The sequence below is a fragment of the Microcaecilia unicolor genome, chromosome 5 (assembly GCF_901765095.1).
Source record: "Microcaecilia unicolor chromosome 5, aMicUni1.1, whole genome shotgun sequence".
In the NCBI taxonomy this organism is placed as follows: Eukaryota; Metazoa; Chordata; class Amphibia; order Gymnophiona; family Siphonopidae; genus Microcaecilia; species Microcaecilia unicolor.
Genome location: NC_044035.1, coordinates 271,777,796 through 271,803,022, shown reverse-complemented (window position 1 = coordinate 271,803,022; position 25,227 = coordinate 271,777,796). Strand labels below are relative to the sequence as shown.

General features: G+C 40.7%; 1 protein-coding gene across 4 annotated transcripts in view; it reads left to right on the top strand.

The window, feature by feature from the left end:
• The window catches only part of USP25 (ubiquitin specific peptidase 25), a 156,994-nt gene that overhangs the window by 5,152 nt on the left and 126,615 nt on the right, over positions 1–25,227 (top strand). For all 4 annotated transcript variants that reach the window (XM_030204216.1, XM_030204217.1, XM_030204219.1 and 1 more), the window contains exons 2-4: positions 12,858–12,935; positions 17,337–17,481; positions 24,228–24,351. In XM_030204216.1, coding sequence (XP_030060076.1) covers positions 12,858–12,935; positions 17,337–17,481; positions 24,228–24,351 — 347 coding nt within the window. The remainder of the gene's footprint in view (positions 1–12,857; positions 12,936–17,336; positions 17,482–24,227; positions 24,352–25,227) is intronic.

Below are 25,227 nucleotides of genomic sequence, written 5' to 3'. Positions count from 1 at the left end.
ATCCCTTCCCTTTCCTATTTGATGTTACATTCTCCATTATTAAGAAAATATAAGAACAACTTTTATCATAACTCTTGTCATTTATTTATTATTTTATTTATTTATTGCATTTGTATCCCACATTTTCCCACCTATTTGCAGGCTCAATGTGGCTTACAGTGTATCGTTATGGCATTAGCCTTAACATATTAGATAAAATTAATATTACATAGAGAACATGTCTGGCATAGTAAGATTAAGCAAATAAGTATGAGAGGGAAGCGATTCCAAGTATAAGTAGAGTGGGAAAGTGTTACATTTATAGTTCTTGATCATTGTGATATGCCTTGTTGAAGAGGTAGGTCTTTAGAAATTTACGGAAGTTAGTTCGTGGATAGTTTTTAGGTTAAGCGGTAGTGCGTTCCATTGCTGTGTGCTCAGGTAGGAGAAACTTGACGCATACATTAGTTTGTATTTTAGACCTTTACAGGGTAGTGAAGATTCAGGAATGTGCGGGAAGATTTTTTAGCGTTCCTGGGGGGGGGGGGGGGGGGGGTAGGTCTATTACGTCTACCATGTAGGCTGGGGCATCTCCGTGAATGCATGCCTTGAACGTAATACGTTTTTTGAGTGGAAGCCAGGGGTTTTGCACTTTCATATTTTGTTTTACCATATATAAGTCTGGCTGCAGTATTCTGGGCTGTTTGGAGTTTCTTGATGATTTGTTCTTTGCAACCAACGTAGAGTGCATTACAGTAGTCTAGGTGGCTCAACACCGTTGATTGTACTAGGTTGCGAAAGATGGTCCTTGGGAAGAAAGGTCTTACTCTTTTGAGTTTCCACATTGAGTGGAACATCTTCTTGGTTGTGTTTTTCACATGACTTTCAAGAGTAAGGTTTCGATCGATGGTAACTCCAAGAATTTTCAGGGTGTCTGAAACAGGGAGGGCCATCAGCCCATCCAGTCCATCTGTGCGATCTAAGGTATGTCCTGGCTGGGAACCATGGAGTATGACTACTTGTAAAAGATCATTGCCTGTCCATTATGATTTTGGCTGGGTCTCTTTATATTTGGGGCTGGTGGAAGGGTATTAGGTGTCTTGGAAAAAACTTCAGCCTTGCTGCGGCCCCCCCCCCCCCCCCCCAAGATTTTGGTAATTAAATTCAAATAATCATAATCTTCCCAGAACATCCTGTAAAAATGCATAATTGAAACCAATTCAAAGGAGCAGGATACATGTCTGATGCAAAAAGACTTTTGTTCAGCAGTAATATTCTTACAAAAGCCTGATGTGAGTGACGTTTCGCCCTAACAAAGGCTGCATCGGGGCAGCTACAAAACGGACAATAAAACTACAGTGTAGAACACATATCAAAATTGTGAGCCACAAAAATAAAAAATATATAAATATCAAAAATTAGAAATAAAGATATACTTGCAATAATTCAGCCGCTAACATAATTGGACATCATACTAAAATATTAAATGTGATTTTTTAAAATAATATTAGAGCTATTTCCAAAAATCACTAGACCACCTAAGTTGACTATTGGTTAAACTGGTCCTCTTTGTACTCCACCTTCTGGAGTAGCTGAGCATAGAAACAGAAAATGACAGCAGATAAAGACCATATGGCCTATCCAGTCTGTCCACCTACATCAGCTAGTAAGGGCTGCAAACCCTCTCTCACCCTGGGAGATCCTCTACTTGTCACATGTTTTCTTGAATTTGAATACTGGCTTTATCTCCACCACCTCGGAGTCTGTTGTGTGCAACCAACCCCCATTCTATAAAGATATGTTTTCATTAGATTACTTCAGAGTCTATCCCCTTTAACCCCTATTTAGTTCACCCCAGCACCCCTCCCTTCCCATGTCTACTCACAAAGCTTTGTAACAATCTAAATAACCACAAATACAGTCAGGTCCCTATGGGTGTTTTGGGTAGTATCTCACTGCCCATTCTGCTGCACCAAGCCAGTTGAGAAGAGATGTATTTAGCCCACCAGACAAATCTGGCTGTGTGAGTGCTTATGAGCCTGCTAGGAATTCATTATTGTTGAACTTAGAATGGAAATGTTGGTTATAGAGTTCAGATACATTTGGGTTAAGGGTTACTAAGAATTGCTTGATGCCGGTCTATGGCAAGGGGATGTTGGTTATAGAGTTCAGATACATTTGGGTTAAGGGTTACTAAGAATTGCTTGATGCCGGTCTATGGCAAGCGGACATTGAGATGAGTCACTCTGCTTCTGGGCAAAGAGAGATTTGGCAGCATATCCTTTTAAAAAGTTGTTAAAATGCTTTCCTTTTGTTTCAGTAGGACTTTTCTGAATATTTGCATGTTTTACTTTTTGTTGTTCTGCTCTGGCGGCGCTACCATGATCCTCCTCTAATTTTTCCACTCCATCTGGGAAACTCCGAGAAGTGTGTTTATGGCCATGTTTAATTTGGATACCCTAAAATTGTTCCTAAAAGTATATTTTAAATTCAGAGAACCATGAAAGACCTTATTGATGCGTTTAAGAGTACTTCTTCTTAGTGCTACCAAAATGGATTGGGCAACAGACACACACATTTAAAGGTCATTTCTGTTAGCTTAGCAGGGTTTAAAAAAGGTTTGTATAATTTCTAAAAGAAAAATCCATAAGCCATTATTAAGATTTACTTGGGAAAATCCACTACTTATTTCTAGGATAAGCATCATAAAATCTGTTTTGCTGTTCTGGGATCTTGCCAGGTACTTGTGACCTGGATTGGCTACTGTTGGAAACAGGATACTGGGCTTGATGGACCGTTGGTCTGTCTCAGTATGGCAACGCTTATGTTCTTATGATTCAGTTTGTCGCAACCATTGATCATTGAGTTCCCGGTAAGCATTATCCCTCAGAGCTAAAACAAGGATGCTGAGTAACGTTCAAGCTATTAGCAAATTAACTCCTTCCTTATTTTTGGCTTTTAATGTGAGCAGATCATAGCCTGAATATGAAAGGCTTCAGAATATGTAAGAAATGGAGGAAAAGTATAGAAACACATATTCTGCCTTCAGATTTTAAAATGTGTTTGGGGATCATTGTGGGATACAATGAAGGGCCATTTTTGATCTGACATCTAAGTCCGACTTTGGACGTTTTGCTCTGTGTCCAGAATCCGAATAGCAAATATAGCCCTTTTCAAAACTGCTAGATGTTTTTTGTGCTCTATATTTATCTTTTAGGTCCATTTTCAGGAAAAAAAACTCCAGTTCAAAAACCCACAAAATCAGGAGGAGCCAGCATTCTTATAGATATTCCAGCAGAGAAGTGTAGCACCCTAGGAGCACTACACTGAACTTCACATAAAAGCTCCCAGTATACATGTCACTATTACCCCCTTATATTTTATGGTAATACCTCCAAAACCCACCAAAAACCTACTATCCCCAACTGTACACCACTGCAATAGCCTTTATGGCTGCAGTTGTCACCCATAAGTAGGTACAGTAGGTTTTGGAGGGCTCACACTTTCCACCACAAGTGTAACAGAGTGGATTATGGGCCTGAGTACCCTTCTCCATAGTTCAGTGCACCAACCACTAGGCTACTCCACGGACCTGCTTGCTGCTCTAATAGGACTGGCTATAATATCAGGTGCTGTCTAATGTTTCTTTTATATATTTGGGGGGGGAGGGGAGTGTGTCAGTGATCATTGGGGGAGAAAGGTGGAGGTTATTCCTTTATTTTTTCATTGGTCATCTGGTCATTTAAGTTACTTTTTTGTGGCTTATTTGTTAAAACAGGTCATAAAAACATAAGCGTAGTCATATGGGTCAGACCAATGGTCCATCTAGCCCATTATCCTGTTTTCTAAACATGGCCAAGCCAAGTCACAAGTACCTGGCAGAAACCCAAATAGTGGAAACATTCCATACTACAAATCCCAAGGCAAGCAGTTGCTTCCCCATATCTGTCTCCGTAGCAGACTATGGACTTTTCCTCCAGGAATTTGTCCGATCCTTTTTTAAACCCAGATACACTAATCGTTGTTACCACATCCTCCAGCAAAGAGTTCCAGAGCTTAACTATTCATAGAGTGAAAAAATATTTCCTCCTATTTGTTTTAAAAGTATTTCCACGTAAATTCCTTGAGTGTCCCCTAGTCTTTGTACTTTTGGAACAAGTAAAAAATCGATTTACTTCTTCTCGTTCTACACCACTCAGGATTTTGTAGAGCTCAATCATATCTCCCCTCATCCGTCTTTTTTCCAAGCTAAAGAGCCCTAACCTCTTTAGCCTTTCCTGATACGAGAGGCGTTATACCCCCTTTATCATTTTGGTTGCTCTTATTTGACCCTTTTTAAATTCTGCTATATCAAGATATGGCGACCAGAACTGAACATAATACTCAAGGTTAGGTTGTACTGTGGAGCAATACAGAGGCATTATAGTATTTTCGGTGTTATTCACCATCCCTTTCCTAATAATTCCTAGCATCCTGTTTTGCTTTTTTGGCCGTCGTCGCCACACACTGAGCAGAATATTTCAGCGTATTATCTATAATGACACCTAGATCTTTTTCTTGAGTACTGACTCCCAAGGTGGACCCCAACATCAGGTAACTATGATTCGAATTCTTTCCAATATGTATCACCTTGCATTGTCCACATTAAATTTCATCAGCCATTTGGATGCCCAGTCTTCCAATTTGTTAAGGTCTTCCTGCAATATTTGACAGTCTGCGCTTGTTTTAACAACCTTGAATAGTTTTGTGTCATCTTTAAACTTAATCACCTTACTCGTCATTCAGATTTCCATATCATTTATAAATATGTTAAATAGCACCAGTCCCAGTACTGATCCCAGCAGAACTCTGCTATTCACCCTCCTCCATTGAGAGAAACGACCATTTAACCCTACCCTCGGTTTTCTTATCCAGTAACCAATTCCTAACCACACCAGAACCTTGCCTCCTATCCCATTACTCTTCAGTTTTCTCAGGAGTCTCTCGTGAGGACCTTTATCAAAAGCTTTCTGAAAATCTAGATACACTAGATCAACCAGCTCACCTTTATCCACATGTTTATTCACTTCTTCAAAGAAATGAAGCAAATCGGTGAGGCAAGACTTCCCTTGGCTGAACCCATGCTGACTCTGGCCCATTAAACCATTTTTGTTTAAGTGTTTCGTAATTTTATTCTTTATAATAATTTCCACTATTTTGCCCGGCACCAACATCAGGCTTGCTAGTCTGCAATTTCCCGGATAACCCCTAGAACCCTTTTAAAAAAATTGGCATCAAATTGACCACCCTCCAATCTCCAAGTACTACAGCTGATTTTAACAACAGGTTACATATTACTAACAGCAGATAAGCAATTTCATGCTTGAGTTTTTTTTTTTTTTTTAGTACCCTTGAGTGTATGCCATCTGGTCCATGTGATTTACTACTCTAATTTGTCGATTGGCTCAATACATCTTCTAGTTTCACTGATATCTTTTAGTTCCTCCGCATCATCACCCTTGAAAATCATTTCTGGTACAGGCAGATCTCTTACATCTTCTTCCATTAAGACAGAAGCAAAGAATTCATTCAGTTTCTCCGCTATGACCTTGTCCTCCATGAGCACCTCTCTTGCTCCTTCATGATCCCACAGATTCCCTCAAAGGCATTCTGCTTCTGATGCACCTGAAAAAGTTGTTACTGTGAGTTTTAGCCTCTGTGGCAAGTTTCTCTTCATATTCTCTTTTAGCCTTCTTTATTAATGCTTTGCATCTGACTTGCCCTTGCTTATGTTGCTTCTTATTTTCTTTGTTTGGGTCCTTTTTCCACTCTTTGAAGGACAATCTTTTGGCTGCAATGGCCTCTTTTACTTCATCTTTTAACCATGCTTGCTATCGTTTTCTCTTCTTTCCACCTTTTCAAATATGTGGAATGTATCTGGATTGGGCTTCCAAGATGGTATTTTTGAATATCATCCACATCTGATTTAGTGTCCTAACCTTAGCAGCCAAAACTTCGTTTCTTTTTACCCATTTTTCTCATTTTATTATAGTGGCCCTTTTGAAAATTAAATGCAGCTACAGTAGATTTCCTTTGCGGGTTCATCCCAGATAGTAGCTCAGACTTGATCATGTTATGATTACTGTTTCCCAGGGGACCCAATACTGACACCTCTCGCACTATGCCCTTCTTGCCACCAAGGACCAGATCCAAAATGGCTCCCGCTCTCGTCTGTTCCTGGACCAGTTGCTCCAAGAAGCAGTCGTTTTATTACATCTAGAAATTTTATCTCCCTAGCACTCCCAACATTTTTCCAGTCAGTATCGGGGTAATTGAAATCACCCATTATTATAGTGTTGCCCAATTTGCCAGCTTTCCTAATCTGTGTAAACATTTCTTCATCTGTTCGTTCTGTCCCTTCGGACAGTGGTACAGCCCTACAAGAATACTCCTTCGCTTCACACATGGAATTTCTATCCATAATGATTCCATAATGATCTGTTTCATGTGGAATGTTTATTTTATTTGACTCAATTCCCTCTTTAACATACAGCGCAACCCCCCCCCCCCCCCCCAATTTGATCCGCTGTATCACTGCAATACAATTTATATCCTGCTAACACAGTGTCCCATTGATAGGCATCTCAGAGACTTGATGGAAAGAGGACAATTATATTTACCTCATCATTTAGTGCTCTCTCTCCCATCTCATTTTTTAGGCTGCTAGCATTTGTATACAGGCACTTCAAATTGTGATTTTTCCTTTGATCTATAAGTGGAGTTCTGCAGGGATCAGTACTGGGACCGGTGCTATTTAACTTATTTATAAATGATATGGAAATCGGAACGATGAGTGAGGTGATTAAATTTGCAGATGACACAAAACTATTCAAGGTTGTTAAAACACATGCGGACTGTGAAATATTGCAGGAAACTGGAAGACTGGGCATCCAAATGGCAGATGAAATTTAATGTGGACAAATTCAAGGTGATGCACATTGGAAAGAATAATCCGAATCGTACTTACCTGATGCTAGAGTCCACCATGGGTGTCAACACTGAAGAAAAAGATCTAGGTGTCGTTGTAGATAATACACTGAAGTCTTCTGCTCAGTTTGCAGTGGCAGCCAAAAAAGTAAACAGGATGCTAGGAATTATTAGGAAAGGGATGGTGAATAAGACCGAAAATGCTATAATGCCTTTGTATCATTCCATGGTGCTTCCGCACCTTGCGTATCGCATTCAGTTCTGGTTGCCATATCTAAAAAAAGATATAGCGGAATTAGAAAAGGTTCAAAGAAGAGTGACCAAAATGATAAAGGGGATGGAACTCCTCTCATATGATGAACAGCTAAAGAGGTTGAAGAATGGCTGAAGAGGTTAGGGCTCTTCAGCTTGGAAAAGAAACGGATGAGAGGAGATATGATTGATGTCTACAACATCCTGAGCGATGACGAATGAGTAGAAGTAAATCATTTTTGGGGTTTTTTGTTACTCGTTCCAAAAGTACAAAGACTAGAGGACATGCGAGGAAGTTACGTGGAAATATTAATAGGAGGAAATATTTTTTCACTCAACGAATAGTTAAGCTCTGGAACTCTTTGCCAGAGGATGTGGAAACAGTGGTTAGCGTATCTGGGTTTTTAAAAGTATTGGAGAAATTCCTGGAGAAAAAGTCCATAGTCTGCTATTGAGACAGACATGGGGAAGCAATAGCTTGCCCTGGGATTTATAGTATGGAATGTTGCCATGATTTGGGTTTCTGCCAGGTAATTGTGACCTGGTTTGGCCACTGTTTGGAAAAAAGGATACTGGGCTAGATGGACCATTGGTCTGACCCAGTATGGCTACTCTTATGTTCTTATGACCGGTTTTAACATCAAATAAACCACAAAAAGTGCCCTAAATGACCAGATGACCTGGCTTGGCCACTGTTTGGAAACTGGCCTATGCCAGTATGGTTACTCTTTATGAGGACTGGGTTGAGAGCCCGTGGTTTCCAAGCACCATAACTTCCACCAAACAGCACCATTGGTGTGCTAGAAGGTCCGCCATGGTCCTAGAAAGTACAACATTGAAAATAACTAGAACTTGATGAAGTCAGGTCATTTTCAACAGGATAAGTTGAATAGCTTCTTACTGTCCATGACATGAAAGTACCACTAGGGAAGACTTGCCTCATGTGGATATATGTGAGCTGGTAAATGTAGTATATCTAGATTTTCAGAAAGTTTTTGATAAAGTTCCTCATGAGAGATTCCTGAGAAAATTAATGAGTCATGGGATAGGAGGCAATGTTCTGGTGTGGATTGGGAATTGATAATTGGTTACTGGACAGAAAACGGAGGGTAGGGTTAAATGGTCATTTCTCTCAATGGAGGAAGGTGAATAGTGGAGTTCCACGGGGATCAGTACTGGGACCGGTGCTATTTAACTTATTTATAAATGATATGGAAATTGGAATGACGAGTGAGGTGATTAAATTTGCAGATGACACAAAACTATTCAAGGTTGTTAAAACACGTTTGGACTGTGAAATATTGCAGGAAGACTGGTCATCCAAATGGCTGATGAAATTTAATGTGGACAAATGCAAGGTGGTGCATATTGGAAAGAATAATCCGAATCATAGTGTTACCGGATATGATTTAAATGTTCTTAATATCCATTAAAAATGTTACAAAAATGTCACAGTTCTAATATGATGTTAAGAACAGGGGGAAATTGCTCCAAGTACAGCACTGAGTTTTAAGGCGATCTTGCTTTAATCTGCATAACAAGTTTTAAAAACACATGTGCTCAGGACATAACAAACGACCATTCGTTTAACTTCAAAAGTTTTATTTATAATACGAAATTAGTTATGCTACAAGCAAGAGCTACCTTAGGTATCTTAGAACAGAAGAATTTGTGCTTAGGAAACAACACACCAGACTTAAATCACAAGTTACTTACAAGTCCATGTTATGGCAGCTGAGAGAGAAAAAGTCTTTTGGAAAAGTTCTATTATTCAGCTGAGTGATGAGCCAGGTGGCAGAGGCATAGCAGGAGGCTGGACATCCTCACAGCTTCTGCAGAGATGGATCCGAGTCACAGTTGAAGAGAAGAAATCTGCACGTAAAGCCAGGTAGCAGGTCTAGATCAAAAAGTTATAACTCACAGAACAGTCTTTTTGTTACAGAGCATGCTGTGGTCCATTGAAGATTGATGAGCACATGGTCAGGAGCAAGGCATCAGCAGACCCCAAAGAGAGCAGCAGGTCCCAAGAGAGAGAGCTGGGCTGTTTCCAGGCCTTTTATAATGTTAGCAGAGAAGCATGGTGTGTGCATGTCCTGGATATTTTGCTTCCTGGTTTGTACTGGACTCTGGGTATTTGCAAAGCATTATGGTCCTGGTTTCATTGGTTGGTGTGTAGTTGTAACATGATAAGTCCTTATCTTCTGCACATGTGTGCTGGGTCCTTTGTCTGTAGCCAGCAAGCAGGCAAAAAGTTTTTATGGCTTCCTGTTGGTTTATTGCAAGCATCCTAGCAGAGAGTTTATTGTAGTAACTCTTGGGTCTGGTTTTCTGCTATCCATCTTTGATCCTTTGCTGTGTTGATATTTACACCCACAATGGTTTTGATCAGTAGTCTTTTGTTAGGGGGAGGAAGAGGGGAGATGAAAGCCAGACCAGTTTCTCTGCTGCAGTCCTTTAAAACTGTATTTTTATATTGGTACCTTATTCAGCACAATTCTACATATTTAATTCTGACGATTGAACTGACATATCACGCTACAATAGTTACCTGATGCTAGGGGTCCACCTTGGGTCAGCAACCAAGAAAAAGATCTAGGTGTCGTTGTAGATAATATGCTGAAATCTTCTGCTCAATGTGTGGCGGCGGCCAAACAAGCAAACAGGATGGTAGGCATTATTAGGAAAGGGATGGTGAATAAGACTGAAAACACTATAATGCCTCTATTATTATTATTATTTATGGCATTTATATCCCACAATATTCCCACCCACGGGCAGGCTCAATGTGGCGTACAACAGTCCATGAAGCAAACAATAATTCAAAATACAGTATTCAGTGTCATAAGAGGGAAAGAGGAAAAGCTGACGAGGGAAAGGGAAAGAGGAGAAGGGGACAATTTATTACTATGTTAGCCGTGGTTCAGAAGGATGTGGCGCCAGGCGGGCTCACGCCGTATGCTCTACCAAAGAGGAAGGTCTTGAGTCGCTTCTTGAAGGTCGGGTGATCAGGAGTGAATTTAACCACTCGAGGCAGCCCGTTCCAGAATTGAGTGCTGAGATAAGAGAAAGAGGAAGCCTAGACGGTTTTATATTTCAGGCCACTAAAAGCTGGGTAGTGGAGATTGAGGTACGAACGGGACCTCACCTTGAGCACTGCATTCCATTCTGGTCACCATATCTCAAAAAAGATATAGCAGAATTTAGGAAAGGTTCAAAGAAGAGCAACCAAAATGATAAAGGGGATGTAACGCCTCTCGTATGAGGAAAGGCTAAAGAGGTTAGAGCTCTTTAGCTTGGAAAAGAGACTGATAAAGGGAAATATGATTGAGGTCTACAAAACCCTGAGTGCTGTAGAATGACTAGAAGTAAATCGATTTTTTTAATCATTCCGAAAATACAAAGACTAGGAGACACTCAAGGAAGTTACGTGGAAATACTTTTAAAACAAGTAGGAGGAAATATTTATTCACTCAATGAATAGTTAAGTTCTGGAACTCTTTGCCGGTTTGGGTAAGTTCCTGAAGGAAAAGTCCGTAGTCTGCTATTGAGACAGACATGGGGAAGCAACTGCTTGCCCTGGCATTGGTAGCATGGAGTGTTGCCACGATTTGGGTGTTCTGCCAGGTACTTGTTATCTGGCTTGGCCACCGTTGGAAACTGGATACTCGGTTAGATGGACCATTGGTCTGACCCAGTATGGCTATTCTTATGTTCTTATGTTCACCACAGCAAAAGAGGAGCATCCTAACCTCTAGTCTGTTTTGGCTTTCTCTTTTAGATCAGATATGTTCCTTGGTGTTGCTGCTTTCTTATCATAGTAGGCACTGTCTATGTATCTTTAACTTGTGAGCATGGTGTGGAAACAGGAGCAGGCATTGCTGGCATATGGGACATGGGTGTAAGAGCAGCTGTAATACACCTAAAAGGGTTTTATGTAGATAAAGAGCATTAAGTCTGAACATTCTCTTGAAATGTGAAACAGAATGACAGGTATTCTTCCTCTTCCCCCCGCCCAAAAAAATGCTGATAAATCTTATTGTATCATACTGAGCATTCTTGAATTATCTTTGGCTGTTGCCTTAAATTTATTTCCATCGCTCCATTCTTGGCTGTTTGGTCTTTCTCTCTGTCTGTTGGAATAAACTTCCTTGCATGATTCAGTCCAAGCAGCATCAGGAGCTGCTGGGAGAGCCATAAGGTAGATTTCAATGTTACAACTGTAAGGCTGTATCCCAGCTGATTGATTGATTGTCTGGGAACTAGTTCAATAATAATTATATGTTTGTATGACCAGATAAGTGGTGAAGTTTTACTTGCCCAACTGCTGTAGTCTGTCAAATATGCAATTTAGCGAAACACACCCAAATGAAGGCGTACCCAAGAAACCATGTGTGAGGCTTTGCTAAGAAGAAATTGGCCTATGTTGCTAAAGGTTTGTGTGCTGCATAGCTACCTTTTAAGGCCCTCTGTACTAAGTAATTTTCTCATGAACACGAAACAGGAGAAAATCTTCAGTACAGGGCTTGACAAATCTCATATGCCAGGCCTCCATGGTGCTTAGAAGTTTGGCCATGGTACTCAGAATTTGCCTACCCTAAACGTCCTTCATATACTCCCACCGCTGAACACTTGTTTCCTGCACTAGCATGAATCAGTTGAGACTTGAGACTGCAAAACCATCACAGGAGTTCAGGCATTACAGGACTTGAACTGACCAGGAGTTGCATAAGTACAGAACTGAAAACAACTTTTTTTTTTAATGGTGCCATTGACTGAATTGACCAGATTGTGGGAGGATTACCTGGGACATAGTGGCTTCAGAAGCATCAGAAACCTACCATAGATAATAACAAATGGTGCCCTCCAGCAAGTTGAGGAGTGTTTGGATGATTGAAGCTGGTGTGCTGGTAGTGATGCATGGCTAGATAGGGGGTAGGGGTTTCAGAGAGTGAGACATGGTTGCAAGGAGGATGGAGGAGTAAGAGAGGAGGAGACAGATGAAGGGCAATGGCTTCCTGATGAGTGATTGGATGGGTGACTTGTTAGTTAGGGTAAGTTGACTGTTTAAGGGTATGACTGGAAAGGGAAGAGGAGGGGTGACTAGAAGTAATGAAATGAATTAGAGGGAGGTAGAAAGTAGGTTGAGACAGAGGGAGAGTGAGAAAATGTTAAGGTGTTGATTTAGTAAACGTCACCTGCCCCCCTGGGTAGTTGCAAATGTAGGCTGATTGTACCATAGACCAGTAGAGGCTAGTAAAGATGAGCTGGCAGCCCAAAAGAGCAAGAGGGAAACTGATGAATTGAAAAAAAGCAATGTCTAGAATAGCAGCATTCTTTAATGGCCCCTCATTTACTTCAGAAAAAAATACATGTAACTCTTCTGTCATCGTTTTCTACAAGGTTTGAATGCAGAACCATAACAAGGTATTTTAGTACCCAGGGCAGGCGAGCATAGCTTATTTGTGTATTCTAATCCCTCAATACTCTTTCCTCTCCCCTCCCCCCCTTACATATGGGATGGTGAAGGGGGGAGTGATATTCTTCCTGGAATTTCATTCACTTTTAGCCCTCAATTATATTTCAGTTTTATGCCTCCCAAGTTTTGCACCCTGAGCAGTTGCCTCCCCTGCTTGAATGACTGCCCTTTTGTTTACTTCCAGCACCAGCAGACGCTTTTGAATCAACTGAGGGAGATCACTGGCGTCAGTGACATCCAGGTACTACAGCAAGCCCTGAAGGTATGTTACCTTTTAAGTCCTTCCTTTTTAGATGTGTGTAGAGATAGAGAAAGGAACATGTGATGGAGAGGGTGAGGAAGCACTGAGGAAAACTAAAACCACAGCAGAATGGAAAATCAAAAACCTTCATGTCCCATTTGTAGCTTTCGGCATTCTGACCAGCTGCAGGGATAAGAAGACAGCTGTAGAATGCCAGCAGTGTGATTCAGTGTTTCAGCCAAAATGTTAGCCAATGAGAAATAGTAGTTGGACTAAATCAGCATACATTCAAATTGAGAGTCAGATCCACCTTTAGATGACCTAAGAGCAGAATCCTTTCCTTTCCTGGCCTCCCTCTCCCTCCCAGTCCCCTGTGTTGGAATGAAACTTATTCCATTTCTTCAATAAACCTAAAGTCAAAACATGCTGAAGTGCCATTGAAAAATTATCTGTTTAGAAGGTGGTACAGGATAGGAATTTTACCAGGAAAGGTTGGGAGGGGGTCCATTTTCTTCCCCATATCTCATTCATTTGTTTTTTTTTTTTGGATGTGCCAAAACAAACAAAACCAAAATGTACATCTGTAGGACAAGATAGAATTTGGGGATATGCTCTCAGAAAGAATACCCGTACTGCTGTGGTAATTTGTTTTAAAAAAAAGAGGTATCATCTTGGTGCCCAAAGGTGAGGTTCTACCTTCCACTCCGGCTGCAATGGAGAAATGGATTTCTGAAAGGTTCAAGGTTGGCAGCCCACCAGGAATTCGCCACTTCCCTGTTTTATAGTACTCTGGGTGATACCTACTCACAGCAATATTCTTTTTCCTTAGTATTTTTGTCCTATCCTTGAAGAATTTTGCTGTATTAGAGACCACCTTATGATCATATTCTGTTTCAGCCACTTCCATACTTGAAGTCCTTTTGGAACTAAACCCTTTGAGTGTGATTTGCTATGCCTGTAAGATGCCGAGAGGAGTGTTGGGACAGCACTAGATACCATTCACAGGCTGTTTTGACTTCTAATAAGAGCATGAATCGGAGCATTAATCTAAGCTCCAGCAGTTCCCATTATGTTCCATCTTAGCATGTGTTGAGGGGTGGTTCTGGAAGGTTTGGTGTACTTAATTTTCTTCTGCATACGGCAGTCTCCATATGAAATGCGTAGAAGGTTTCTCCCAATCAACAAAGAGGGAAATGCTTGCCAGCGGAGGGTTCAGTAATACTTACTGAATTAGCGAACTTGATGGCCAAGGCTCTTTGTTTTCTTCCATTTCATAATAATCCAAAATGGAATACCTACATTAAGGGCCCTGTTTACTCAGCTGTGCTAGAGGTGCTTTAGCGTTTTTAGCACACACTAACCCTATAGATGCCCATAATATTCCTATTTATTTATTTATTTGCAGCATTTGTATCCCCCATTTTCCCACACATTAGCAGGCTCAATGTGGCTTACAAGTCACCGTATTTGGGAGCTCCAATACAGTCGATGTGAAACAAATACAAATAGAATCAGGGTAAGGGAAGGTAGAGGTAAATGGGAACAATAAATAACAAAGATATAAGAAATAACATTGTCTTTTAAATCAGTGCAGAGTTGAAGTTGCTAATCAGAAACAGCAGGGTAGGCCTTACAAAACAGATAGGTCTTCAAAGGTCGCCTGAATTGTAGATGGTCATGTATCGTTTTCACTGCTGTTGGTAATGCATTCCAGATTTGCGTACTTAAATAGGTGAAATTGGACGCGTAGGGAACCTACATGGTTAGTGTGTGCTAATTTTTAGCACTCGCTAAAAACACTAGCGCACCTTAGTAAACAGGGCCCTAAGTGTCTTGCAGATGCTAAAATCATCTTAAATTTTCTTTATGTAGGGTATTTCATGCTAACAATATACTGGTTCCTATATATACAGGCACAGTGCAGTTATTGTAAGAATGAGTTATGGTTTTCTTCCTCTTTGCTGACGTATAATGCACTGAACAACTGGCCATTCAGCATTCTTGGAATGAATGTTGTCAAGCTTTTGAATAATCAGCCAAGCACCTCTTCACTGAAGCAAAAGCCAATATCTGCCAAGAAAATCATAAACAAAAAGGGATCCACCCATTGTCCCAAGTTGTACCTGGGAGTTGGCATTTATTAGCCAAGCAAAGTGCTGATGCTCAGGAGTAAGTACAACAAGATCAGAAAGGAGGCTGAGAATTTGCACACACACTGAATACATTTAGGACATTTAGGTGTAATGAACATGCATGAGAGAAATCTGTATGCATATTGCCTCCATTGTATGCAGTTCTATCTTTGTGCTTATTCATTGGAATATCCTGAAGACCGGATCTCTTAGAGGCGTGGTGGACTGAACTTGTGCACCCCTGTATTACTTTGTTGTATTTTGGAACTTGAAAACCAAGGGACCCTTTTACTAAGCCGCATAAGCATCTATGCGTGCCCAACGTGCGCCAAAATGGGGCTACCGCATGGCTTTTGTGGTAATTTCATTTTGGGCATGCGTCAGATATGCACATCTGAAAAATACGTTTTATTTTCAGACGCGTGTGGGTCATTACCACCCGGTTACCGCGTGAGACTTTAATGCTAGGTCAATGGCTGGCGGTAAGGTCTCAGACCCAAAATGGACGCGCAACAATTTTCATTTTGCTGCACGTCCATTTTCGGCAAAAATGTAAAAAAGGCATTTTTTGCTGGTGCGCTGAAAAATGATTCTGCATGCACCCAAAATTACCGCAGGCCATTTTTTCAGCGCACCTTAGTAAAAGGACCCCCTAGATAGGCAGGAAATTTTGATGGTACTGTGCCACCATTCTGTTTTCTTCCCTGTTCTAAGGGATTCCCATTTATCTTCTGTATCCCCTTTTCCCCTTATCTGCTGTAGTACTCATCATGACTATTTTTTAAGGGGTGGTAGAAGATGGTAGGTGAAACTTTTCCCTGGTTGACTCCCAGTTTAGGTGTGAGTATTTTGGAGAGACGTCTTATTATTATTTTTTTTTTAATCTATAAACTTTGTACTGAAAATACAGAAACAGAAAAAAGGCAGTACATCCATAGCATGACAATCAACCATAAAACAATTGTGTGTTCTCAAAGCCCCTTCTAGAGTTAAGTAAGCATCCAAAAGTAATGTACTTGTTCATTCACAAATGGAAATAAAGCCTAACAGTGACAGCCCTTTTTCTAAATGACCCCACTAAACAGGTAACCAACCAATTCTGGAAAAACATCTTCGAGGTAGAAGAGACAAAGGAGTGAAGTTCATTCCTGTTGTGGAATGTGCAAAACGAAGCCATTTGGAGAGAAATTTCCCAAAGAATAGAAGTCAAAAAAGCCCACCCAGTCCCCTCACCAGGTGGAGCCCAGAACTGAAGAATAGAGCAACTTTAGAGCCAGAAAACCATACGCTTTTTACGGCGATCATTTCCTGAATAGAATTTAGGGATCTAAGGTCAGCCCTTGTCCTGAATTCATCTGTTTAAAGAAAGGAGCCCTCACTTCCTCACATCTGAAGCCTTTCCCTCTCAGCTCTGTAGTACTCTTTCTCCATGGTGAGAGATACAACATATTAAGTGTTAAGCTGGAATACTTTCCACAGTAGGGAATAAGTATTTAGTTTTAAATCGTGCTGTGAAATTCAACAGGATTTTAAAGAAGCATGAGACAAATGGAGCACTTAAGTAACACAGACATATGGTGATCCCCATGGTTCTTGGCTGCTGAACATAGGAATAGAAAATGAGATTGCCGAAGAGGATCATAATCCCCATCTGGTCTGCCCAGTATGCTTCTTTTTTTCCAGTGCTGTAGACACCATTTGGTCCCTGGTTTTCCCTTCATGCCTTTATTGTTGGGAGTCTTCTGTGTTCGTTTTATACTTCCACTGAGATGCTGATCCATGCATCTTCCGCTGTTTTCTGATGTTAGGCTACTGCTACTACTACTTAATCACTTCTATAGCGCTATGATGTACTCAGCGCTGCACACAAAATACTTAAGACAGTCCCCCTTGAATCTGTTCCCTTTCAAGCGTCAAACCATGAGCGCTAGTGACTCCACCCTTGAAAAATGAGTTGAGAAGCAGTAAACAGCAGTGACTCTGCAAAGCTGGTATATCAAATCCTATTACCCTTACCGAATTATTATTGGTAGGAAGGCCCCAACCAACTCATCAGCCAGAGGCCACGTTGAACAGTGAACTGTTCCTGAAAGCTGTAAGCCTCTTATTCATTTCAAACTCTGGATGAGAAAGGTAATGAAGGCTGGGGTCTTATATTTGTGGTCTGCTTTATCATGTTTCTTTTCTTCGTGGACTGCTCTGTAAAATGGTTTGTATGGTGCCTGTAACTGGGCACAGTATTTTCTTTAGAAACAAAAAGAGTAACATTGTTTTGTTTTGGGATTTGAAGGACAGCAATGGGAATGCTGAGTTAGCAGTGGCTTTCCTTACTGCGAAGAAGGCTAAACTTCCTCAACAAGAAGAAGCAACCTACTATCAAACAGCACTTCCAGGCAATGACCGATACATCAGCGTGGGCAGCCAAGCAGATACAAGTAGGTTTTCCTCAGCGTATAAAGTTGTTGTTGTTTTTTTTGTTTTGGTTTTTTTTTTCAATTCTACAATGTTCTGTGAAGCTCTAAATGATTTCTGTTTCAGTATATATTTTTTTTATTTTTAAACATTCAAAAGATATGCCTTTGGTTACATTTTTGAAGCTAGTGAAATCAATATTTTCTTGCTTCCAAGATTGCTTACTACCACTTAAAGAGTACAGTAATTTTTGGCCCTCTTATGGGCTGTTTCCAAGAGGTTTTGTTGCAGGCACAGAATGGGAGAAGCTGGATGCCAAAAAGAATGATAAGTGTTCTAATAAAATGGTAAATGACAACAGATAAAGAACAAATGGGCCCAACCTGCTTGTCCATATGACACATTTTCCCCAGAGTAGTTTCTTTCTAATATATTGGGAGACTTGTTATAAACCAGAAATGATGTGCTGTTGTGGTAGTCATGCATTAGTATATGAATCATGTAACATACTTGAGGTTTCTTGAGGTTCAGGTTTCCCATAAAATAATGCTACAGCGTCTTCCGGATTGTCAGCTGCATTGGAAATAGATGGCATGTGCCATAACAGTAAGTATATGGGAATGAGACCCTGCTGACCCTGTTTATAGTGGTTCTTTCATCTTTCTTAAGAATCAAATTAGTCTAGTGAAGAGGTTCTGCACCCAGTCCTCAGGACACACACAGCCTGTTTTTTATGGTTTCCACAATGAATATGTATATTCTGCACCAGCCTATATTGGGAAGTCAGTCGCCAGTCTTCATCTCCATCTGGAGGGTGGGACATTCCCACACATTTGGACTGGTCTGGCATGGGTGAAATGCTGTTCTCATAGGAAAAGTATTACCTGCACTACAAGCAGATACAAATCTCTGCAAATATTTTCCCTGGGGCAGTTTTCAAAAGGAGGGTTTGTGCTTCCCTTTTCAAAACCAGTACAAGCAAAATTCACAGATAAAATGTCTGTAAATTTTGTATCTGTGGTGATGTTTTTTGAAAACTGTCCTGATAACAACCAGGTGACACCTCAAATTCCATTTATTAGAGTTGTTTGTGTGTTTGTTGTGGATATCCTGAAACTCTGACTGGTTGGGCATGTCCCGAAAATTGGCCTTGGAGGCAGACTGAATTTCAGATTTGGCACCAAAACCAACCCGAAATCTGGGTTTGGGTTTCAGCCAAAACTGCCTGTGCATTTTCCGCTGAAACCAAACCTCTCTTCCCATGCTGCCCCCTTCCAACCTGATCACCCCTTTCCCACCTGATCACCTGTAGGCCCTCCCCTGGCCTACCTTAGTAAAGCCTTGGTGTCTAGTGGTTTCTTCACTAAATAATAACATCATACACGATCTATACAAAACCGAACTTCTATCGCATGAATGCTTAATCTCTTTGCTATTAATGATCAAGCACTACCACTTTATACCTTATGTCGATTATGTTCTCTCTATAGTCGCTAACCTAATGTATGTTACAATTCAATTTATTATTCAGGAACCTTCATGCAATACCATAATGTATTCTTCTTTACCATGTATGTATGCACATGGTATATATATATATATACCATGATCTGTTCCATATATATGATGATCCATGTATGTTACCATGTATGTATGCACCTTAACGCAATACCATTTGTAATTCTGTTACCCGGAAATGGCAACCGTCATTACGGCAAATGTAAGCCACATTGAGCCTGCAAATTGGTGAGAAAATGTGGGATACAAATGCTACAAATAAATAAATGAACACCACTCATTCCTTCCCCTTTTTGCTGCTCCCTCAAAGTGGCCCTGGTGGTCATGTAGCCTTTTCAAGGGCCGGAATGGACCCCACTTGTTCCTGCCTTGTTCATTGCTCCAGTGCAAATGGATGCCCAGACTTCATACAGCAGCCTCATGAGACTGCCATGGAAGGTCTAGGCAGCCATTTTGCAATTGGAACCAACATGGGCAGGACCGAGTCCTCTGCCCATGCTGGTCCCAACTGGAAAATGGCTGTCTGGACCTCCTGCAGCAGCCTCTGCAGCCATGTGGATTGGTGCAGCACATGGGCCAGGAAGAAGTGGGGTATGTTCCTGCCCCCAAAGAGGCCACTAGACCACCAAGGCTTCACTAAGGTAGACCTGGGGAGTGTGTTGGCTGGGAAGGGTGGGGGTATGGGAGAGTGATTGCTGGGAGGAGGATTGTATGGTTTGGGGGAGGCAGTTTATCATTTTGGTTTCTGCTGAAACCGAGTGGCCAATTTCTGTCGCAGATTGTTTAAGCAGAAACCGAAGATCCTGGGTTCAGTCAGGGTCTAGTTGGCCTGCAATGTAGGCTTGCAAGCTTGCTTGGAGCACTTTACCTTAGTCAATAGGTTAACACCAAATCTTCATTTTTGATACCTCCTCTCTTCCTCTGCTGTTGGAATTTGCTGATTTCAGTATAGCTTCACTGACCGTGAAAGAATAACTAAACCTCTTACCACATTCTAACTGTGTGGTGAGGGGGTTTTTTTTTTGGGGGGGGGGGGGGGGGGGGGGGGGGGGGGGGGGTTCTTTCCAATTTCAGTTGTTTGTCTTAGCTCATTTATAATTTTTCCACAGTATCTCATTTTAAGAATTTTTTCCATTCAGCGAACTGAAGATTTACTTTTCTGTGGAAAAAGTGGCAGTCTTCTTTGTGTTTTTTTTTTCACTGCCCCCATTACTGTACCACAGAACACTCTGTTTCTAGAGACATAGATTATGATGGCACATAAGGACTGTAAGACCCATTTGGTCTGCCCACTTCACTCTTGTCCCAGCTTCATAGGCCTCTGATATTTGGCTTTTCCCTCACCAATTTGCAACTAGGGATCCTCTGTTCTTTTGTAGTTCTCACTTTAAAGAGCATGTACTGTTGACAGAGAAAAGAAAATGAAGTGAGATACTTCATGATGACTGGCAACCTAAAATCATTCTAAATCTGAGTCTGAGAAATGGTCAATTTGACATAAGCGATCATATCACTCATCACATGATCCCTTGTTTATGAAAGAGCTGCCTGCAGTTTTTCCCTGGCATGGTTGCTTATTTTTAGTGCCATGAGAGATTGTTGAATTGTCCTCTGATCCCCAAAACTTCCCTCTTTCCTCCCATGCCAGTAAATGAGGCACCTAGATACATTGCCAAGTCATTTCAGAGACTTCTGACAGTGTTTATCTCCTTACTGTGACAGATGCTGGGGATATTGGATCCAGAGAGCTGCATGCCAATTTCTCTGGCCAAATTCAGCCAGCAAACTTCGAAATCAATAAAATATAGAACAGGAGCGGTTTTATATCATAAATAGTGCAAGGGTCATCAACTTTAATACAATAAATCGTGCAAAGTTACCTGCTGTTTTGGGACACTTGTTTGTCTTGATAAGTTGCTACTTATGTGAGGTATGTAATGACTTCATGATAACTTTGCTGCTATCACACCCTCTTAGCAGCCAGCAACAGTTTGTAACATCAGAAGCCATTCCTCTCTTGATACAGCATATGCCAGATTTAAAGCATATTGGCATAGACATGACAAGGTTGATTTACTTAGAAAAAGTTCTTAAGATTGCAGTGCCTTCACCTCTTCACCTAGATCAGTGCTTTCCAGTCCTGTGTACCTCAAATATTATGTGCAGTTTTGATCACACTATCTCAAAAATATAGCAACAAAAATGATAAAGAGGATGGGACGATTTCCCAGTGAATAAAGGCTAAAGAGGCTAGGGCTCTTCAGCTTGGAGAAGAGATGGCTGAGGAGAAATATGATAGAGGTCTATAAAATACTGAGTGGAGTAGAAAAGGTAGATGTAAATCGTTTGCTTACTCTTTCCAAAAATACAAGGATTAGGGAACACAATATAGTTACTAAGTAGTAAATTAAAACAAATCGGAGAAAATATTTCTTCACTCAATGTGTAACTAAACTCTGGAATTTGTTGCCAGAGAATGTAATAAAAGCAGTTAGCCTAGCGGGGTTTTTAAAAAGTTTGGACAATTTCCTACAAGAAAAGTCCATAATCCATTATTAAGATGGACTTAGGAAAATCCTCTGCTTATTCATGGGATAAGTTATATAAAATCTGTGTGTGTGTGTGTTTTTGTTTTTTTTTGTTCGCTTGTTTTGGCGGTTTTTTCTTATGGGATCTTGCCGGAATAGTGAGTTTGGTGGAGCTTCGGTCTGACCCAGTATGGCAATGCTTATGTTTTATTGGAGGCACATAGTAACATAATAGATGACGGCAGGTGTAAGTCCTGTACGGTCCATCCAGTCTGCCCAACAAGATAAACTCATTACATAATGTAGCTAACCAGTCGGGTTTTCTGGATTACTATAATGAATATGCAGGAGAGAGTTGTATACACCAAGTTATGCAAATCCTTCACATACATATTCATTGTGGTAATCCTTTCAACTTGGCTGTCTGACTGGCTTTAGAAAAACTAGCATGGATAGAGAATTATGAACTGTTTGCTGGCATGCCTGTCAATGCAACATTGCCCGAGTGTGGAATGTTTTGGGCTGTACTTTTCCATTGGGAACTTTTAGAAGCCCTAACAAAGGGCTCTTAATATTGGTGGTAACCATTGATTTGAATTTTTAAAAGAGTGTGGTTTCTCATTGTACCTTTTTTAAAAGTTCTTGCCAAGCAGTCTTAGTTGTGATATCTTTTATTTGACCAGTATAAAAAGATGGCATTATGTACAAGTGTTCAAGATATCAGAACTCTGCATTGCAAGACTTTCACGTTAAACATTTTAACACAAACCACGCTTTAGGGAATAAAAGGCCCAGAAAGCTGCTAACTCTAATAAATGGTATTTGATGTGCCACCTGGTTGTTTTGAAAAATGCATCTGTGGACTTTTGTAATTTCCCTTTGAGAACAGGTGCAAGCAAACCTCCTTTTTGAAAATTGCCCCAGGGAAAAGTAGTTGCAGAGATATTTGTCTGCTTTTTCTGCAGGTGTCCCGTCCCCCCCCCCCCCCCCCCCCCCATGAAAACAGTGCATTTTCTTTCATTTGTGCTAGACCAGCCCAAATGTGTGGGAATTTGTGTTCCGCTAGATAGAGACAGGTAGGCTTCTGATACTACCAGAGGATTGGGGCAACCCCCCCCCCCCCCTCAGAAAAAAAAGAGAAAATGAAAACTCAGGAGGTGAAGCCAAACCCAGAGGAAATACTGAGGCATTAGGGAGAGATAGATGATCCTCATCCTCCTTCCTATTAAGAGCAGCCAGATAGAGGTGTGCATAGGGACATATCACCGCTCATCCCCAGTCAATTCTGTTCCATCCCCGTTATTTTGCTATCATCCCCAGTCAATTCTTTTCCGTTCCCGCACCATTGCTGTCATATTATACCATCCCCTCACCATCCCCACTGTTTTCTTTCCCATCCCTCTATCCAACCCAAAATATCTTGTAAATTCAAACCATAAAAAGTGTTCTATAACTTGTTAAAACTTAACACAGAGCAGTAGGCCAGTAGTTCCCAAAACAAGGTCCTGAAGGCACTCCAGCCAGTCAGGTTTTCAGTATATCCACAATAAATATTCATGAGAAGATTTGCATGCAGTGGGGGCAGTGCATGCAAATCTCTCATGAATATTCATTTTGGGGATCCTGAAAAACCTGACTGACTGGGGTGCCTCCAGGACCAGGTGTGGGAACCACTTCAATAGGCATAACGTTTGTTAAATATGCAGGAAAAACACATTTATTAACAAGGACTTTGAGAAAACATTTATTTCAAACTATGTAAAAAATGAGAATGGGAAGAAAAAGGGGTAAGAAAAAGGTTTGATCAGAAGAATACTGACAGGCTTCTCAGCTGCACTAGTCTATATAGGGAAGTCATTCTGTGTCACCATCTGCTGGTGGGAGAGACATTCTCACATATCTGGACTGGTCTGGTAAGATAACTATCAAGTAAGTATAACTGAATCAATGTTTTAAAAATCTGATGTGTTCACTTTTTCTGTTGCCTGATGTAACCACACTCCTCAAACCCACTGCCTCTTTATCTCTTTAAAAGTATATGTGGTATTCCCTGTACATATGTCTGACACTGTTGCCCTTTCCTGTCCATGGAAGATGCTTTTTACTGCTTCCCCTTCCTTCCATTTTTGTAAATTAACATCTTTACTTTGAAACAAAACAAGGTAGAATGGTTCGAGTTTGACCATTCTCTTGATGTCATATTGTTACTGGATCATAGTCTGCATGCTGTAATAAAATCTGATTTAAGGAATGGCCCCCACTACAATGGGTGTTGGTCCTTTGCCTGTTACTTTTACGCTAAAGCATAAATGCAATAAGGGGACTCAACAGAAGATTAAGGGGTCTTATGCAGAAAGTAAAGCATTAATTAAATGTTTTCCAAGGTTTAGTTGAGCTGGTGCTGAGATTCCTCATGTTTTTACTTCCTTAAAATATGACTGGATCTTAGCTCTTTTGGTTCCAATGAAAACGTTTTTAACTGATCAATTATAAATAAGTTCAGATGACATTTTTCGGGGACATTAATTACGGTCTATTCAACATAAAAATTATAGGCATAGCTTGATGAGCAGGGCATCTTGGAAGCATGAAGGAAGTCAGAAATGGTATACATGTCTCAAAGTTGGACCCTCTGAACACTCAAACCTATGGTCTGTGTACTGAGGTGCCTCTTTCATCTGATCTGTTTTTTGAAAATATTAGTAATTGTTTTTTCTTTACAGATGTGATTGATCTTACTGGTGATGATAAAGATGATCTGCAGAGAGCAATTGCCCTGAGTTTGGAGGAGTCCAGTAGGGCATTTAGGGAAACAGGAATAACCGATGAAGAACAAGCCATAAGCAGGTGAACACACAAGATTTTCAAGGTGCAAATTTTACATTTATCGAGCAAGGTGTTCTAATAAACATTCTGCCTAGCAAACACTTGGTATGATTTTTACTTTTAATATTTATACTAGTATATTTGTTTATTAAAAAGTTGGATATCCCGCTATTTCTGAATGGCAGGTCATAGCGGCTTACAGTTAAAAAACATAATTAAAATAGAAAAGAACTCCATAATAAAATAGGAAAGCAAAGACCAGTCAAGGGTCATGCATATACATTCTGCAAAGATCTGGGAACACACATTGGCCTGGGGTACATTGTGGTTGTGTGTCAATTGACAGGCACACCCAAGAAGCGTCCTGATGTAAGTAAAGTTGATAAATGGCAAATGTGCTTTATTGCTCTTATGGTAAAGGCCATTTTTATTTTTCTAAATGCTAAAAGTTGGTAAGATGCCACATTTTAGTAATTGTATGTGAAAACGTGGGAGTGACCAGAGTGATGAGGCAGAAGGCACTGTTCAAATCTTTATTGCAGGCATCTACAGGCAGTAGCAAAGTCAGGATAAACACAACCATCCACTGTTACAAGGACTCAAGGCTGTGATTGGCATCTTTTGGCAACACGTTCCTTTTAAACCACATGGTGGTTTCACCGATTGCTGACCTTGGGCTTTTGATTTTTTGCCTGGACTCCTGATGAAGGCACTTGCCGAAACATGGACTGTGTAGAGTCCTTGCATCAGTGGATGGTTGCGTTTATCCTGATTGTGTTATTGCCTGTGGGTGCTTGTGATAAAGATTTGAACAGTACCTCCCTCCTGTCTCATTTCTCTGATCATTCCCACTTTTTGCCTTGGTCTTGCTGATTTTGAGGAATTGTTTCTTTTCCT